An 18763-nucleotide genomic window follows, 5' to 3' on the forward strand; every position below is an offset into this window, starting at 1 on the left:
ATAATTTTAAAGAACTGTTTTTGTGGGTAAGCGACATAGGGGAGGAGTATGGACGTTATATAAGTGGGAAGTATGTGCAGGTGAGGGAGAGGAATATGGAGGGTCTAACTTTGGGCACTATGTATAGGAGAGGAGTGTGGAGGGTATGACAGTGAGCAGTACGTACAGGAGAGGAGTGCGAAGGGTACGGCAAAAGGCACTATGTACAGGAGAGGAGTGTGAAGGGTATGACAGTGGGCAGTATGTACAGGAGAGGAGTGTGGAGGATATGACGGTGGGCACTATGTATAGAAGAGAAGTGTGGAGGGGATGACAGTGAGCAGTATGTACAGGAGAGAAGTGTATGACAGCAGGCCCCATGTACAGGAAAGGAGTGTCAAGGGTATGACAGTGAGCAGTATGTACAGGAGAGGCATGTGGGGGTATGACAGAGGGAAGTATGTACCAGAGAGAAGTGTGGAGGGTATGATGGGGCAGTATGTACAGGAGAGGAGTGTAGAGGGTATGACAGTGGGCACTATGTATAGGAGAGGCGTGTGGAGGGTATGACAGTGAACAGTATGTACAGGAGAAGAGTGTGGAGGGTATGACGGTGGGCACTATGTATAGGAGAGAAGTGTGGAGGGTATGACAGTGGGCATTATGTATAGGAGAGGAGTGTGGAGGGTATGACAGTGAGCAGTATGTACAGGAGAGAAGTGTGGAGGGTACAACAGTGGGCAGTATGTACAGGAGAGAAGTGTATGATAGCAGGCACCATGTACAGGAAAGAGTGTGAAGGGTATGACAGTGGGCAGTATGTACAGGAGAGGAGTGTGGGGGTATGACAGAGGGTAGTATGTACCAGAGAGAAGTGTGGAGGGTATGATGGGGCACTATGTATAGGAGAGAAGTGTGGAGGGTATGACAGTGGGCACTATGTATAGGAGAGGAGTGTGGAGGGTATGACAGTGAGCAGTATGTACAGGAGAGGAGTGTGGAGGGTATGACGGTGGGCACTATGTATAGGAGAGAAGTGTGGAGGGTATGACAGTGGGCATTATGTATAGGAGAGGAGTGTGGAGGGTATGACAGTGAGCAGTATGTACAGGAGAGAAGTGTGGAGGGTACAACAGTGGGCAGTATGTACAGGAGAGAAGTGTATGATAGCAGGCACCATGTACAGGAAAGAGTGTGAAGGGTATGACAGTGGGCAGTATGTACAGGAGAGGAGTGTGGGGGTATGACAGAGGGTAGTATGTACCAGAGAGAAGTGTGGAGGGTATGATGGGGCACTATGTATAGGAGAGAAGTGTGGAGGGTATGACAGTGGGCACTATGTATAGGAGAGGAGTGTGGAGGGTATGACAGTGAGCAGTATGTACAGGAGAGGAGTGTGGAGGGTGCGACAGTGGGCACTATGTACAGGAGAGAAGTGTATGACAGCAGGCACTATGTACAGGAGAGGAGTGTGAAGGGTATGACAGTGGGCGCTATGTATAGGAGAGGAGTGTGGAGAGTATGACAGTGGGCACTATGTACAGGAGAGGAATGTGGAGAGTATGACAGTGAGCACTATGTACAGGAGAGGAGGATGAAGGAATCTGGGAAGGAAAAATTTTAAAAGGTTTGTGGAAGGATGTTTAGGAAATGCGTAGTGGTTAAGCGGGTCATACATGGATTGAAATTACGCCAATTATGCAGAGACCAGCCATAGTCGATCTATGTATGGGCTAGTTGGTTTTACACAAGTCAATCTATTATCTGACTTGAGTACAACCAGCCTGTTAGGTTTTTCCCAAAACAATCAGTGCTGCCAGCTATAGTTCGCAACACTAATCATTGTACTCACTGGCAGAACACAATAATACTGCAGGAGTGATTCCCCTATCTACAGGTCAGCAGGTGAGAGGGTGTGTGGTGACAGGCTGGGGAGAGATACTAGTCAGTGGCTGGGTAGGCACTGGCTAGTATCAGAGCCAGATACACACAGGTTACATACGCCACCATCGTTAGAGCGAGAACAATAATTCTAGCACTAGACCTCCTCTGTAACGCTAAACATGTAACCTAAAATTTTTTTAAAGCATCGCTTAGGATACCAAAAAAAATCGTGCTAACTTTAGTGTTTTATTAATGAATGAAACAGTTTATTTCACAAAAAATTGCTGCGCAAATACCTTGCTAGAGCTGCACAATTAATCGTTAAAAATTCATGATCTCGATTCAACCCCCCTGATGATCTCCAATGCAGAGTTTGCAGATTCTTTCATATAACAAGTGGAGAGACTTTCAGCTGTCAAAAGAAAATATCTGGGGAGTCTGCCAAGTTTTTAACAGGAAACATTGGACCGGATTCACGTAGCACTTACGCTGACGTATCTCGATATACGCCGCGTAAGTGTAAATGTGCGCCGTCGTATCTGTGCGCCGTGCCCACAGAACTAGATACGCCTGAAAATAGGCTTCCTACAACCAACGTAACTTTCCTATGCCGTTGTATCGTAGGCGCATATTTACGCTGGCCGCAAGGGGCGCTCCCATTGATTTACGATTTGAATATGCAAATGAGTGAGATACACCGATTCACAAACGTACTTGCGCCTGGCGCATTCATATACGCATTTTACGTAGGTCGTACGCCCCAACGTAAAGTTATTCCCCATCTATGAGGCGCAACTCATGCAAAGGTATGGACCAGGGAACAGCCGTCGTATTTTACGTCGTTTACGTAGTAGTAGGTGAATAGGGCTGGGCGTAGGTTATGTTCACGTCGTAGGCAGTGATCCGTCGTATCTTAACGAGTATTTGACGTGATTCTGAGCATGCGCACTGGAATGCGTCCACGGGACGACGCATGTGCCGTTCGTTCGGCCCAACATTTGCATGGGGTCACGCTTCATTTAAATGGATCACGCCCACTTCCACCTACTTTGAATTAGGCCGGCTTACGCCTACGAATTTACGTTACGCCGGCGCAACGTTGGGAGCATTAGCTTTGTGAATACTGTGCTCGCCGCTCTGCGCTATGTCGGCGTATCGTATATTCGATACGCTACGGCGGCATATATATGCGCCGATGTATGTGAATCCGGGCCATTGTAACTAACACTTCCTTCTTAGTTTAAAGGGATACACTTCTGTTTGTGTAAAGAAAAAATCTGGGCAGTCTGCCAAGTTTGTAACAACATTAAACACTGTAACCAACTTCCTTCTTAGAACAAACTTCTGTGTGTAAATGCAGGAAATGTAAAAAGTCCAACATTTGTTTCTGAAGTTAAAAATCAATATTTTTTGCTAGAAAATTACTTGAAACCCCCAAACATTATATATATTTTAGCAGAGACCCTAGGGAATAAAATGGCAATTGCTGCAATATTTTATGTCACACTGCATTTGCCCAGCGGTCTTTAAAATGCAATTTTTTGGGAAAAAATACACTTCAATGAATAATAAAAATCAAAAAAACAAAACAGTAAAGTTAGCCCATTTTTTTTTTTTTATGTGAAAGATGATGTTACGCCACAAGAATGGTGAGTATAAGTGTCAGAATTGGCCTGGGTGGTAAGGGGTTAATTACCATAAGTAATATACAAATAATTATTATAAGCACTGTGATTCTCTCAGTCTGCTGCAGTGTGTCAGCTTGTATTTTTACTGGCCGCTCTGTATGTAGCTTCTGACAGGCTGTGCAAGCAGGCCTGTAACTCCGAAACCATAAATGATAGTTGTCCCATATTTTGACCAGTTGTGGGGTAGGTCTTCCCCTGTCTACCCCCCAAATGTGGGGTTTCTGTTACCTCTGATCATTGAGCTACAACCCCCGAAGTGGATCTTTTTTTTTTTTTTTTTTTTTTTTTAAGATTTTTTTTTTTTTCGGTGGCAAATAGGCCTATCTTGAGAAAGGGGCCTGGAGCTGTAGCTCCAATAGCCCCTATGTTAATCCGGCCCTGCTCACACGGGATGCACTCCATAATGCGCATCTGCCTGCTCAGCAGGGGCTCTCTCCACTGATCCCTGCTGAGCAGGCGGGTGACAGGTCTATGTCCACTCCGCTATGCAGAGCGGACACAGCCCTATTCTCTATGGGGTGGTCAGATGGAAATGATGTTGGATGTCATCTGATCCACCGGATAGACAGGAATGAATCTCCCATTTGCCACTCCATAGAGAACATTGGCTGGTCTGATCAGGTCCATCTGAAAAATTGACAGGCGGACCTGATAGGACCGTTCGTGTGAATTATTATTATTAGGCGTGTAGTAGTTACCTCACTCTCCTGCAGTGCATGGAAACAAACTTGTTGGATTTGCACACTTGCACCTCCACACATGGCTTCAATTAGCAGTCCTTACACTGAGGCCAGAGTATTCAGTTAGTCTTTGATGAATCTCTATTTCTACTTGCTTTCAAATTGGTCTTTGGTATGGACTCAAACCTCCACTGCTTCTGCTTTTCTCTTATCCTCAGCCTGTTTCAAGATCGTGCTTGTCTGCAACCTGCTCCAGACTGACCGATTCTGTTCCTGCTTAACGAATGTTTACTGTGTTTGGCTCTGCTTGGATGTTTAGCTACCACTGTTTAGGCAAACCCAAATATGCTTTTTTTTGCTGTCTGCAACACGTCTACACCCTTAGTGGTTTGGGGGAAGATGGTTTGGGGGAAGACCCTCTAGTTGTGTCTCAGTAAGGGCCATCTGTCTTTTCGCTATTTCCACTACAGTCCATAACACATTTAAAAGCATAGTTGCCAACATTTGAAAAAAAATTCCAGGGACACTTTGCAGCACAGCTATTAATTAATTACCACACTCACTTCCCCGAAGCTCCACCCACTCCGCAGTATGTACAGGAGAGGGGGAGTGCAGAGGGTATGATGGGGGCAGTATGTACAGGAGAGGAGGAGTGCAGAGGGTATGATGGGGCAGTGTGTACAGGAGAGGAGGAGTGCAGAGGGTATGCTGGGGCAGTGTGTACAGGAGAGGAGGAGTGCAGAGGGTATGATGGGGCAGTGTGTACAGGAGAGGAGGAGTGCAGAGGGTATGATGGGGGCAGTGTGTACAGGAGAGGAGGAGTGCAGAGGGTATGATGGGGGCAGTGTGTACAGGAGAGGAGGAGGGGTGCAGAGGGTATGCTGGGGCAGTATGTACAGGAGAGGAGGAGGAGTGCAGAGGGTATGCTGGGGCAGTATGTACAGGAGAGGAGGAGGGGTGCAGAGGGTATGATGGGGCAGTATGTACAGGAGAGGAGGAGTGCAGAGGGTATGATGGGGGCAGTGTGTACAGGAGAGGAGGAGGGGTGCAGAGGGTATGCTGGGGCAGTATGTACAGGAGAGGAGGAGGGGTGCAGAGGGTATGCTGGGGGCACTATGTACAGGAGAGGAGGAGGAGTGCAGAGGGTATGATGGGGGCAGTGTGTACAGGAGAGGAGGAGGGGTGCAGAGGGTATGCTGGGGCAGTATGTACAGGAGAGGAGGAGGGGTGCAGAGGGTATGCTGGGGGCACTATGTACACGAGAGCAGGAGGAGTGCAGAGGGTATGATGGGGGCAGTGTGTACAGCAGAGGAGGAGTGCAGAGGGTATGATGGGGCAGTGTGTACAGCAGAGGAGGAGTGCAGAGGGTATGATGGGGCAGTGTGTACAGGAGAGGAGGAGTGCAGAGGGTATGATGGGGGCAGTATGTACAGAAGAGGAGGAGGAGTGCAGAGGGTATGCTGGGGCAGTATGTACAGGAGAGGAGGAGTGCAGAGGGTATGCTGGGGCAGTATGTACAGGAGAGGAGGAGTGCAGAGGGTATGCTGGGGCAGTATGTACAGGAGAGGAGGAGTGCAGAGGGTATGCTGGGGCAGTATGTACAGGAGAGGAGGAGTGCAGAGGGTATGATGGGCACAGTTAGTACAGGAGAGGAGTTTGGAGGGTATGGCGGTGGCATAATGGGGAGGGATTTCTTGTGGTGTCTATGGGGTAATCAGGAAGTGATGTTGGGAAGATAAGGGAAGGAAAGTGACCATGGAATGATGTCCCTCAGCGGGGGGGGGGGGGGGGGGTAGGAAGCAGCTTGGAGTGATGTCTGTATGATGTGATCTGGGGGTGATGCAACCTGGGGGCAGTATGTACAGGAGAGGGGGACTGAGAAGTGGTCAGATAGCGATAATGGTCAGATATAATAAAAAAAAAAACTCATCCACTAAAAACAATGAATCATACAACAGTACTAGATGTAAGTACAGATCTATGTAATCCAGTTTATAGCACTCTGTATCCAATCCAATTGCTCAGACTAGATAATGTGGGGTCATTTATAGCCATTCATGTAACCTGTGTGTATGTGGTGAGTTCACACTTCTGATTGCACAGACTCAGAACCTGTATACATGTACAATCAGAGGTGTGAACTCACCACTTACACACACAGGTTACATGAATGGCTATAAATGACCCCACATTATCTAGTCTGAGCAATTGGATTGGATGATGTTTGCACAGAGTGTTCATGCTTAGAAGTGATCTGTCAAAATGTGTTTGGGCTGCAGACCTCACCCTGCCCCCTCCCCTCCCCCACACTCAAACTCACTATCTCCCCCGATTCTTCTCCTAAGAAAAAATCTCCTTGAAAGTTTGTACTACTATCCACCCTAGGAAACTTCTCCCAGAAAAGTTCAGCTCACTCACCTCCTCCCTTCCTCTGGCCAGCCGACAGGAGCTACAGTGAGCTCCGCCTCCGAGGTCTCACAGCACACCGCGCTGCTGATTGGAGGGGGAGGCTGAGTCAGAGATAACAAGGACCCCGCACAGTACGAGACTGGAAGGAGGGAGGGAGGGAACAGAGAGGAGCTTTGCATCCCAAACATACCGCAGGCTCAGGTCCCTGCCGAGACCCAGAAGCCGCACCTGCCTTCCCCAATAGCCGGGACAAGTCCCGGCAGGCTAAATTAGCTGGGACTAGGTCCCAAATAACGGGACTGTCCCTTTAAAAACGGGACAGTTGGCAAGTATGCCTCACCAGCGCCCACCAAATGCAGCCTCACCATCGCCCACCAAATGCAGCCTCACCATCGCCCACCAAATGCAGCCTCACCATCGCCCACCAAATGCAGCCTCACCAGCGCCCACCAAATGCAGCCTCACCAGCGCCCATCCAATGTACCCTCCCAAGCGCCCATCAAAGGCTGCTTCACCAGCGCCCATCAAATGCAGCCTCACCAGCGCCCATCCAATGTACCCTCCCAAGCGCCCATCAAAGGCTGCTTCACCAGCGCCCATCAAATGCAGCCTCACCAGCGCCCATCAATGAATGTTTGCTTGCTTCCATTCATTTGGGAGTCGGAACACAGACACAGTCCTCCACCACCACTGCGCCTTTGACTTTATGTGCGATCGGAGCGGCGGCTGCCTGCTGATGCTGAGACTTAATTGCTTGCTGCAGAGAGAAGAGAGTAGGAACACCAGTGGCCGGGCACCCTAGGCAGCAGGGCACCCGAGTGGTAGCACCGGCCCTGGCAGGAATGGGCACTTTTGCATCATCGCCTTGCCGCAAAAACCATTGTCCCAGCACAGCCTGCTAATGATCGGATATAGATCTTTTCCCATCTTCCAGTTCCCATCACTTGGCCCCCTCCCCCTCCCTCCTTGCTGCCCAGGCTGTGCCTTCCTCTCTCTAATACTCCCTCAGTTGATATTCTCTCTCCATTAAGTGCCCAGATCTGCTGACTCTGCGGGGGCTGGTCTGCATCTCACGAGCCCAGGAGACGGAAATTCCGTCTGACCCATTTCTCAGGAACTTTCCTTTACCGGTGCAGAATTACATCCATCAAATGAAGACGGCTTCATTATTTATAAGAAGAGAAGAATTCCGACTCTCAGATCTTTGTAAAATCACTGAAGCCTATTTAATAACCACTTCAGCTCCAGAAGGTTTTACCCCCCCTTCATGAACAGGCCATTTCTTTGTGATACGGCATTTTAAGTGACAATCGCGCGGTGTACACGAACAAAATTTATCATTTTTTTCCACAAAAATAGAGATTTATTTGTATGGTATTTGATATCCTTTGGGTTATTTTACAGTATTGTGAAATGATATAAAAAAAAAAAAAGAAAAATATGAAAAAAACAAAAAAATATATTTTTAGGCCCAGATTCTGAAAGGGCTTACGACGGCGCAACGCCATGTGCGCCGTCGTAAGTCCTAATCTGGGCCGGCGTATCTATGCGACTGATTCTTAGAATCAGTTACGCATTGATAACTATTAGATCCGACAGGCGTAAGACTCTTACGCCGTCGGATCTTAAATGCAATTTTTTTTTCTGCCGCTAGGTGTCGCCTCCGTCGTTTTCCCCGTCGAGTATGCAAATTAGCAAAATACGCAAATTCCCGAACGTACGTGCGGTCGACGCAGTGAAGATACGACGTTTACGTTAGATTTGCGACGTGTAAAGTTGCCCCTGCTATATGAGGGGCAACCAATGTTAAGTATTTACGTCGTTTGCGTAAGTCGTCCGTGAATGGGGCTGGACGCCATTTACGTTCACGTCGAAACCAATGACGTCCTTCCGACGTCATTTCGCGCAATGCACATCGGGAAATTTTAGGGACGGCCCATACGCAGTACGTTCGGCGCGGGAACGCGCCTAATTTAAATGATCCACGCCCCCTACCCGGATCATTTCAATTAGGCGGGCTTGCGCCGGGGGATTTACGCTACGCCGCTGCAACTTTACAGGCAAGTGCTTTGTGAATCAAGCACTTGCCCGTAAAACTTGCGGCGGCGTAACGTAAACCAGATACGTTACGCCGCTGTAGTTTTACTCCATTCTACGAGAATCTGGGCCTTACTATATGCTATTAAACATATCCCATAAAAAAAAAAATCAAATCTCTTAATAAAATTTTGGCCAAAATGTATTCTGCTACATATTTTTGGTAAAAACGAATTCCAATAAGTGTATATGGATTGGTTTGTGTGAAAGTTATAGTGTCTACAAACTATGGGATATAGTTATTGAAAATTAAAATTTTTGTTATGCTAGTAATGGGGGCGATCAGTGTCTTATAAACGGGGCTGCGATATTGCGGCGGGCAAGCTGACACTAACTTATGCTGGGTGAATTACCTAACTGCCACTGACATCACCAGTGCCATTATTACAGTGATCAGTGCTAATAATATGCACTATCACTGTACTAATGGCACTGGGCAGTGGGCAGAGAGGGGTTAACATCTAGAGCAATCAAGGGGTTAAATATGTACCTAACAAACAATTATGTGTGTATGGTGTGCTGCGTTTATTTTTTTGCGATACGGCATTTTAATTGACAATTGCCACGCTGTACCCAAACAAAATTAAAAAAATAAAAATAAATCACACAAATAAATAGAGATTTATTTTTGTGGTTTTTTTTGATCAACTTTGTTTTTTTTTATGTTGTTATTATATAAATGAAAAAAGAAAATGATGGGAAGAAAAACAAGAATATTTTTTACTTTCTGCTATAAAGCATATCCCCTGAAAGCCAGCCAGTCCACACTGCAGCAGTAAAGCTACAGCGCGCGGTCGACAACCGAGGGCTTTCACACTGGAGCGGTGCGCTGGCAGGACGTTAAAAAAAAAAGTTCTGCTAGCTGCACCTTTGAGGCGCTGTAGGAGCGGTGAATACACTGCTCCTAAACTGCCCTTTTTTGCCCGTCAGCGGGGGTTAAAAGCGAATCACGCAGCAATAACGACGGTAAAGCGCCGCTACAAAATAGTGTGGCTGCGAATACGCGTATTACACAGGTATCTGCACCCCCCCTCCCCCCCCCCTGAAAGGTGCCAAATGCGACACCGGAGGGGGGCGTGAGAGTTCCGAAAAGCAGAGGTTCACTTTTTGTGCGGGCCTCCGCTTTAAGTGGGGAACTATGGAGTGACAGCTCTGGGGCTGCTGACAAGCATCCAAGATGGCGGCACCAAGCAGCTTTTTTAAGGGCTGTTTTTTTTTTACAGGCAAATCACATGAATAAAATACAATAAAATATACATATAATGTTACGGTGGAGATTGTTGCTGAAATGGGTCTGGTGACAGGGTCTCTTTAACAGAATGAAACACAACTCACCGTTTGCGAATACTCGGTGCCAGACTGCGTCATTGGAGGGGCGACGTCCAGACGGGGAGAGAAAAGAAACAAATAACAGCGATGAGTACAGAGATGGGAAGAGGAGTAAAGTCACATGTGCGCAATACAAGCAGAGACGTAGAAATCGTTACAATCCCATCCCAATGAAAGAGAGCGGACCCATCTAAAGTATGTACGCCCATCACCCGCCCACAACACTCTGAGGTCATTATATTGAGGGATGATCCTTTCCACTACAAGATAAAATCAATATCATATCCCTATAATAAACCATTCGATGGCGGTTCCCGGGAACACACCTAGTTGCATGCATGGGCCGCGATCGTGTCACGGAGCGGCAGAACGGGGAGATGCCTATGTAAACAAGGCATTTCCCTGTTCTGCCTTGTGACAGGACACTGATCTACTACTCCAGGTCATCGGGAGCAGGGATCAGTGATGTGTCACTCATAGCCACGCCCCCCCCCCCACACACAGTTAGAATCGCTCCCTAGGACACAGTTAAAGCGGTTGTATACCCGCTGTCATATTTTTTAAACCTGAAAAGAAAAAGCCATAATCAGCTAGTATGCACCGCATACTAGCGGATTATGAAATACATACCTTGGAACGAGGGGAGAGGAACTTACCTGGTCCACGCCGGGGGAGATGTCATCTTTCCTCGGGGTGTCTTCCGGGTATCGCCGCTCCAGCGCTGTGATTGGCTTGAGCGGCGATGTCGTCACTCCCGTGCATGCACGCAGGAGACTTCTCTCCGACATGGTCCGGCGGCTGCCGGGCCTTAAGCCAAGGATTCCAGCTGCGCATGCGCCGCTGCAGTCAGCAACGCATTGCGAGGGTAATATCTCCTAAACCTGTAAGGTTTAGGAGATATTCTTTATACCGACAGGTAGGGTTGTCCCGATACCATTTTTTTAGGACTGAGTACAAGTACCGATACTTTTTTTATGTACTCGCCGATACCGAATACCGATACTTTTTTTAAATGTGTCCCCAAATGCAGCCATGTCCCCCCACATATTGCAGCCATGTCCCCCACATAATGCAGCCATGTCCCCCACATATTGCAGCCATGTCCCCCACATAATGCAGCCATGTCCCCCACATATTGCAGCCATGTCCCCCACATAATGCAGCCATGTCCCCCACATAATGCAGCCATGTCCCCCACATAATGCAGCCATGTCCCCCACATATTGCAGCCATGTCCCCCACATAATGCAGCCATGTCCCCCACATATTCCAGCCATGTCTCCCACATATTGCAGCCATGTCCCCCACATACATATTCCAGCCATGTCCCCCACATAATGCAGCCATGTCCCCCACATATTGCAGCCATGTCCCCCCACATATTGCAGCCATGTCCCCCACATAATGCAGCCATGTCCCCCACATATTGCAGCCATGTCCCCCACATATTGCAGCCATGTCCCCCACATATTCCAGCCATGTCCCCCACATAATGCAGCCATGTCCCCCACATATTGCAGCCATGTCCCCCACATATTGCAGCCATGTCCCCCACATATTCCAGCCATGTCCCCCACATATTGCAGCCATGTCCCCCACATATTCCAGCCATGTCCCCCACATAATGCAGCCATGTCCCCCACATACATATTCCAGCCATGTCCCCCACATATTGCAGCCATGTCCCCCACATATTGCAGCCATGTCCCCCACATATTCCAGCCATGTCCCCCACATAATGCAGCCATGTCCCCCACATATTGCAGCCATGTCCCCCACATATTGCAGCCATGTCCCCCACATATTCCAGCCATGTCCCCCACATAATGCAGCCATGTCCCCCACATATTGCAGCCATGTCCCCCACATATTGCAGCCATGTCCCCCACATATTCCAGCCATGTCCCCCACATATTGCAGCCATGTCCCCCACATATTGCAGCCATGTCCCCCACATAATGCAGCCATGTCCCCCACATATTGCAGCCATGTCCCCCACATAATGCAGCCATGTCCCCCACATAATGCAGCCATGTCCTCCACATTCCAGCCATGTCCCCCACATAATGCAGCCATGTCCCCCACATAATGCAGCCATGTCCCCCACATATTGCAGCCATGTCCCCCACATATTGCAGCCATGTCCCCCACATAATGCAGCCATGTCCCCCACATAATGCAGCCATGTCCCCCACATATTGCAGCCATGTCCCCCACATATTGCAGCCATGTCCCCCACATATTCCAGCCATGTCCCCCACATATTGCAGCCATGTCCCCCACATATTCCAGCCATGTCCCCCACATAATGCAGCCATGTCCCCCACATATTGCAGCCATGTCCCCCACATAATGCAGCCATGTCCCCCACATAATGCAGCCATGTCCTCCACATTCCAGCCATGTCCCCCACATAATGCAGCCATGTCCCCCACATAATGCAGCCATGTCCCCCACATAATGCAGCCATGTCCCCCACATTCCAGCCATGTCCCCCACATAATGCAGCCATGTCCCCCACATAATGCAGCCATGTACTCCACATTCCAGCCATGTCCCCCACATAATGCAGCCATGTCCCCCACATTCCAGCCATGTCCCCCACATTACAGCCATGTCCCCCATACCTTGATGCCGCACGTGCCGCCGTTAATCAGCGTGCGGGGAACAGCTTTCGTTTGAATAGCTGTATCCCCGCAGCGTATAGACACTCCCCCTTGCGTGGGATTGGACAGATCATCCGTCCAATCCCGCGCAAGGGGGAGTGTCTATACGTGGCGGGGATACAGCTATTCAAACGAAAGCTGTTCCCCGCACGCTGATTAACGGCGGCGGCGGCTTTGCGGTGACGGGTTTGCGGCGGGGGGGGGGGGGAAACAAGTATTCTATTTTAGTATCGGGGGTATTTGCGGGAGTACGAGTACTCCCGCAAATACTCGGTATCGGTCCCGATACCGATACTGGTATCAGTATCGGGACAACCCTACCTACAGGTAAGCCTTATTATAGGCCTTAGTATAGGCTTACCTGTAGGTTAAAGTGGTAGTACAGAGTTTACTACCACTTTAACCCCTTCCTTGTCCCCTAGTGGTTAACCCCTTCACTGCCAGTGTCATTTACACAGTAACCAGTGCATTCTTATAGCACTGATCGCTGTATAAATGACAATGGTCCCAAAATAGCGTCAAAAGTCGCAGTAATGATAAAAAAATAAAATAAAAATCGCAGATCGCCGCCATTGCTAGTAAAAAAAAAAATAACAAAAATGCCATAAAACTATATCCTATAACTTTTGCGCAAACCAATCAATAAACGCTTATTGCGATTTTTTTACCAAAAAAATATGTAGAAGAATACGTATCGGCCTAAACTGAGGGAAAAACAAGTTATAGATTTTTGAGGGATATTTATTATAGCAAAAATTATTGAATTTTTTTCAAAAATGACGCTCTCTTTTTGTTTATCGCGCAAAAAAATAAAAACCACAGAGGTGATCAAATACCACCAAAAGAAAGCTCTATTTGTGGGGAAAAAAGGACGTCAATTCTGTTTGGGAGCCACGTCGCACGACCGCGCAATTGTCAGTTAAAGCGACGCAGTGCCGAATCGCACAAAATGGCCTGGTCATTGAGCAGCCAAAAGTTCCTGGGCCGAAGTGGGTATGGTTTTCTATGGGACAAGTTCACATGGGCAGTGATGTTAAAAGGGGTTGTAAAGGTAATTTTTCCCCCCTAAATAGCTTCCTTTACCTTAGTGCAGTCCTCCTTCACTTACCTCATCCTTCCATTTTGCTTTTCAATGTCCTTATTTCTTCTGAGAAATCCTCACTTCCTGTTCTTCTGTCTGTAACTCCACACAGTAATGCAAGGCTTTCTCCCTGGTGTGGAGTGTCGTGCTCGCCCCCTCCCTTGGACTACAGGAGAGTCAGCACGCCCACTAACACACAGCTCCTTTATCTGCAACGTAGATGTCCTGACTCTCCTGTAGTCTAAGGGAGGGGGGCGAGCACGACACTCCACACCAGGGAGAAAGCCTCGCATTACTGTGTGGAGTTACAGACAGAAGAACAGGAAGTGAGGATTTCTCAGAAGAAATAAGGACATTTAAAAGCAAAATGGAAGGATGAGGTAAGTGAAGGAGGACTGCACTAAGGAAAAGGAAGCTATCTAGGAAAAAAAATTATTGTACCTTTACAACCCCTTTAACACATATGGGTAACCCTACTAAAGACGTCTGGATTGGTGGACGTAACGCGTATGGGCGGGGGCTGAAAGATTGTTTTCCTAGCTAACACAAGCAATAGCACTGGCCATCATTACAAAATGCGCCCCCTTCTGTAGAAATCCGCCCCTCACACGCGCCCATCGTGAAGAAATCCGCCCCTTTCACGAGCATCGGGAGCGTGTGGCACAATGTCGGCTTTTGTGCACAGGCGCCGTCTACAGCTGATCGTAAATTCTGATGTTCAGGCGGTGTTCGGCGGCTCCGTATTGCGCAAGCGCAGTACCAGGTGGTCATTATTCGACAGGGGGCATTTCTTGACAGGACACCGGCGCTATATAAATCCTGTATAATAATAATAATAATAATAAAAATAGGAAAAAAAAATGGTGTTCTCTTTTCTTGCTTTAACCACTTGCTTACTGGGCACATATACCCCCCTCCTGCCCAGGTGAAATTTCAGCTTCCGGCACTGACAATTGCGCGGTCGTGCGACGTGGCTCCCAAACAAAATAGACGTCCTTTTTTCCCCACAAATAGAGCTTTCTTTTGGTGGTATTTGATCACCTTTGCGGTTTTTATTTTTTGGGCTATAAACAAAAAAAGAGCGAAAAAAAAAAATATATTTTTTACTTGTTGCTATAATAAATGGCCCAATTTAAAAAAAAAAAAATAAATGTTCTCAGTCTAGGCCGATACGTATTCTTCTACATGTTTTTGGTTAAAAAAAAAAAAATCGCAATAAGCGACTGGTTTGCGCAAAAGTTATAGCCCCTACAAAACAGGGGACAGAATTATTATTTTTTTTTACTAGTAATGGCGGCGATCTGTGATTTTTTTATTGGGACTGCGACATTACGGCGGACACATCGGACACTTTTGACACATTTTTGGCACCATTCACATTTACACAGCGATCAGTGCTATAAATATGCACTAATTACTATATAAATGTGACTGGCATTGAAGGGGTTAACACTAGGGGGTGAGGAAGGGGTTAAATGTGTACCCTGCATAGTGTTTCTAACTGTGGGGGGGGGGAGGGGACTGACTGGGGGAGGTGACCGATCTGTGTCCCTATGTACAAGGGACACAGCATCGGTCTCCTCTCTCCCTGACAGGACAAGGATCTGTGTGTTTACACACACAGATCCACGTCCTTGTCTCTGTAACCGCCGATCGCGGGTGCCTGGCGGACATCTCAGTGGCTGGAGGCCGTTGGCCGTATATAGACGGCCTCCCGGAGATTAAGAGACCACACTGGGGTGTATGTGACCTCCCTTTGTTTGCTTATTTTATTCCTTTATTTACTTGCATGTATTCTCTTTATAGAACCTATGGCTGCGATAAAAATTATTACTCCCTGAATAAAACCGCTACTACTAAGGTCGAAACGCGTAGGGATTTTCTCACCCATAGGGCACACCTGTACACAGTACTGTTCCCATTTGTATCTGTTACTACCTTGTGATTTATTGTTATGCTTTTGATGGATCTTTTTCTGTCAGAACTGAGTACTGAGTCCTATTTTCTGGGGCTCTTTTTTGATAACCGAGGGGTGGATTCAGGTAGGGGCGCGCAATTTAAACGCCGGCGCAGCGTATCGTATTTACGCTACGCCGCCGTAACATACAGGAGAAAGTGCTGTATTCACAAAGCACTTGCTCCGTAAGTTGCGGCGGCGTAGCGTAAATCCCCCGGCGCAAGCCCGCCTAATTCAAATGATCCGGGTAGGGGTGCGTGGATCATTTAAATTAGGCGCGTTCCCGCGCCGACCGTACCGCGCATGCGCCGTCCCTAAAATTTCCCGACTTGCATTGTGCTAAATGACGTCGCAAGGACGTCATTGGTTTCGACGTGAACGGAAATGGCGTCCAGCCCCATTCACGGACGAGTTACGCAAACGACGTAAAATTTTAAAATTTCGACGCGGGAACGACGTCCATACTTAACCGCTTCCCGACTGCCGCATGTAGATATACGTCGGCAGAATGGCACGTACAGGCACATTGGCGTACCTGTACGTCCCTGCCTTTCCGCGGGTCCGGGGTCCGATCGGGACCCCCCCCCCGCTGCATGCGGCGGTCGGATTCCCTCGGGGAGCGATCCGGGACGACGGCGCGGCTATTTGTTTATAGCCGCTCCGTCGCGATCGCTCCCCGGAGCTGAAGAACGGGAACAGCCGTATGTAAACACGGCTTCCCCGTGCTTCACTGTGGCGCTGCATCGATCGAGTGATCCCTTTTATAGGGAGACTCGATCGATGACGTCAGTCCTACAGCCACACCCCCCTACAGTTGTAAACACACACTAGGTGAACCCTAACTCCTACAGCGCCCCCTGTGGTTAACTCCCAAACTGCAACTGTCATTTTCACAATAAACAATGCAATTTAAATGCATTTTTTGCTGTGAAAATGACAATGGTCCCAAAAATGTGTCAAAATTGTCCGAAGTGTCAGCCATAATGTCGCAGTCACGAAAAAAATCGCTGATCGCCGCCATTAGTAGTAAAAAAAAAAAAAAAAAAAAATCAAAAGGCAATAAAACTATGCCCTATTTTGTAAACGCTATCAATTTTGCGCAAACCGATCGATAAACGCTTATTGCGATTTTTTTTACCAAAAATAGGTAGAAGAATACGTATCGGCCTAAACTGAGGAAATTTTTTTTTTTATATATATATATGTTTTTGGGGGATATTTATTATAGAAAAAAGTAAAAAATATTGAATTTTTTTCAAAATGGTCGCTCTATTTTTGTTTTTTTTTTTGCAAAAAATAAAAACCGCAGAGGTGATCAAATTCCACCAAAAGAAAGCTCTATTTGTGGGGAAAAAAGGACGCCAGTTTTGTTTGGGAGCCACGTCGCACGACCGCGCAATTGTCTGTTAAAGCGACGCAGTGTCGAATTGTAAAAACCCCTTGGGTCATGTAGCAGCATATTGGTCCGGTCCTTAAGTGGTTAACATTGGCTGCGCCTCCTAATAGCAGGAGCAGCGTTACGACGAAAACGAGTTACGCAAACGACGTAAAAAAACTACCGCCGGGCGCACGTACGTTTGTGAATCGGCGTATCTAGGTAATTAGCATATTCTACGCCGACAACAACGGAAGCGCCCCTAGCGGCCAAAGTGATATTGCACACAATTCTACGCCGCCGCAATCAAGTTACTTCGGTGGAGGAAGCCTATTTTTTCAGCGCAACTGCCTTTGTGAATCGGCGTAACGCTACGCGGGCTCGGAATTCAAATGACCGCGGCGTATCTGGAGGATACGCCGCCGCAAAAGGTACCTGAATCTACCGCCATGTTTATTCTAATAAATTTATACTTTTTTTTTTACAAAACTTGTACATCATTTATATTTTTTCTGCAACACAAAGCCCCCTAGGGGTAAATTTCCTTTTTCTCAAGAACCACACTGCGCCCGTAGAAAGTCGTACGGCCGGCAGGAAGTGGTTAAACCCCCACTGGCATATTTTGTACATCGCATATCCAGATGTTGAAGAATTTCCGAGCACGCCCATACAGGCGACCAGAGAAAATCCTCTGACCAGGGAGAAAATAAAATGTGCCACAATGGGCCAGATTCCCGTAGGGCAGCGGCGGCGTAACGTATCGTAGATACGTTACACCACCGCAATTTTTCATCGCAAGTGCCTGATTCACCAAGCACTTGCGATGAAAACCTACGCCGGCGGCCTCCGGCGCAAGGCGGGCCTATTCAAATGGGCGTGTGCCATTTAAATTAGGCGCGCTCCCGCGCCGGACCTACCGCGCATGCTCCGTTTCCGAACTCCCGCCGTGCTTTGCGCGCCGTGACGCCATTTTTTCGAACGGCGACGCGCGTAGCGTAATTCCGTATTCCCGGACGGCTTACGCAAACAACGTTATTTTTTTTAATTTCGACGCGGGAACGACGGCCATACTTTATACAGCAATACGATTGCTGTGTAAAGTTAAGGCACCAAAAAAAACGGACTAACTTTGCAACGGAAAACTAGACTAGTGGCGACGTAGCGAACGCGAAAATCCTTCGGGAATCGCCCTAACTCCTAATTTGCATACCCGACGCTGGTTTACGACGCAAACTCCCCCCAGCGGCAGCCGCGGTATTGCATCCTAAGATCCGACAGTGTAAAACAATTACACATGTCGGATCTTCTGGCTATCTATGCGTAACTGATTCTATGAATCCGTCGCATAGATAGAACAACAGATACGACGGCGTATCAGGAGATACGCCGTCGTATCTCCACTGTGAATCTGGCCCTATGTTTGGTTATCTAGCTCTGATGGTAGGAAGAATTCTATCCAACATGTCAGAACACACATGCGGTATATTTGTAGAAGTGCCCATGTGGTGATAATCGCAAACACACCATGGCCACGGGGGAAGGGATGGTGACTCTGATCTTTGTTATTTCCTTGTAGATTCCTGTGCTGAGAAGAGCAGAGACATTTCTTGCTGACTTG

At 47.8% G+C, this 18763-nt stretch overlaps 1 protein-coding gene across 1 annotated transcript in view; it reads right to left on the minus strand.

Annotated features, from left to right (window-relative positions):
• Nucleotides 1–18763, minus strand: part of NRBP2 (nuclear receptor binding protein 2) — a 177985-nt gene that overhangs the window by 57812 nt on the left and 101410 nt on the right. Inside the window, exon 7 of the mRNA XM_040355086.1 lies at nucleotides 10073–10096. Coding sequence (XP_040211020.1) covers nucleotides 10073–10096 — 24 coding nt within the window. The remainder of the gene's footprint in view (nucleotides 1–10072; nucleotides 10097–18763) is intronic.

The sequence above is a fragment of the Rana temporaria genome, chromosome 5 (genome assembly GCF_905171775.1).
Source record: "Rana temporaria chromosome 5, aRanTem1.1, whole genome shotgun sequence".
NCBI classification, from domain to species: Eukaryota; Metazoa; Chordata; class Amphibia; order Anura; family Ranidae; genus Rana; species Rana temporaria.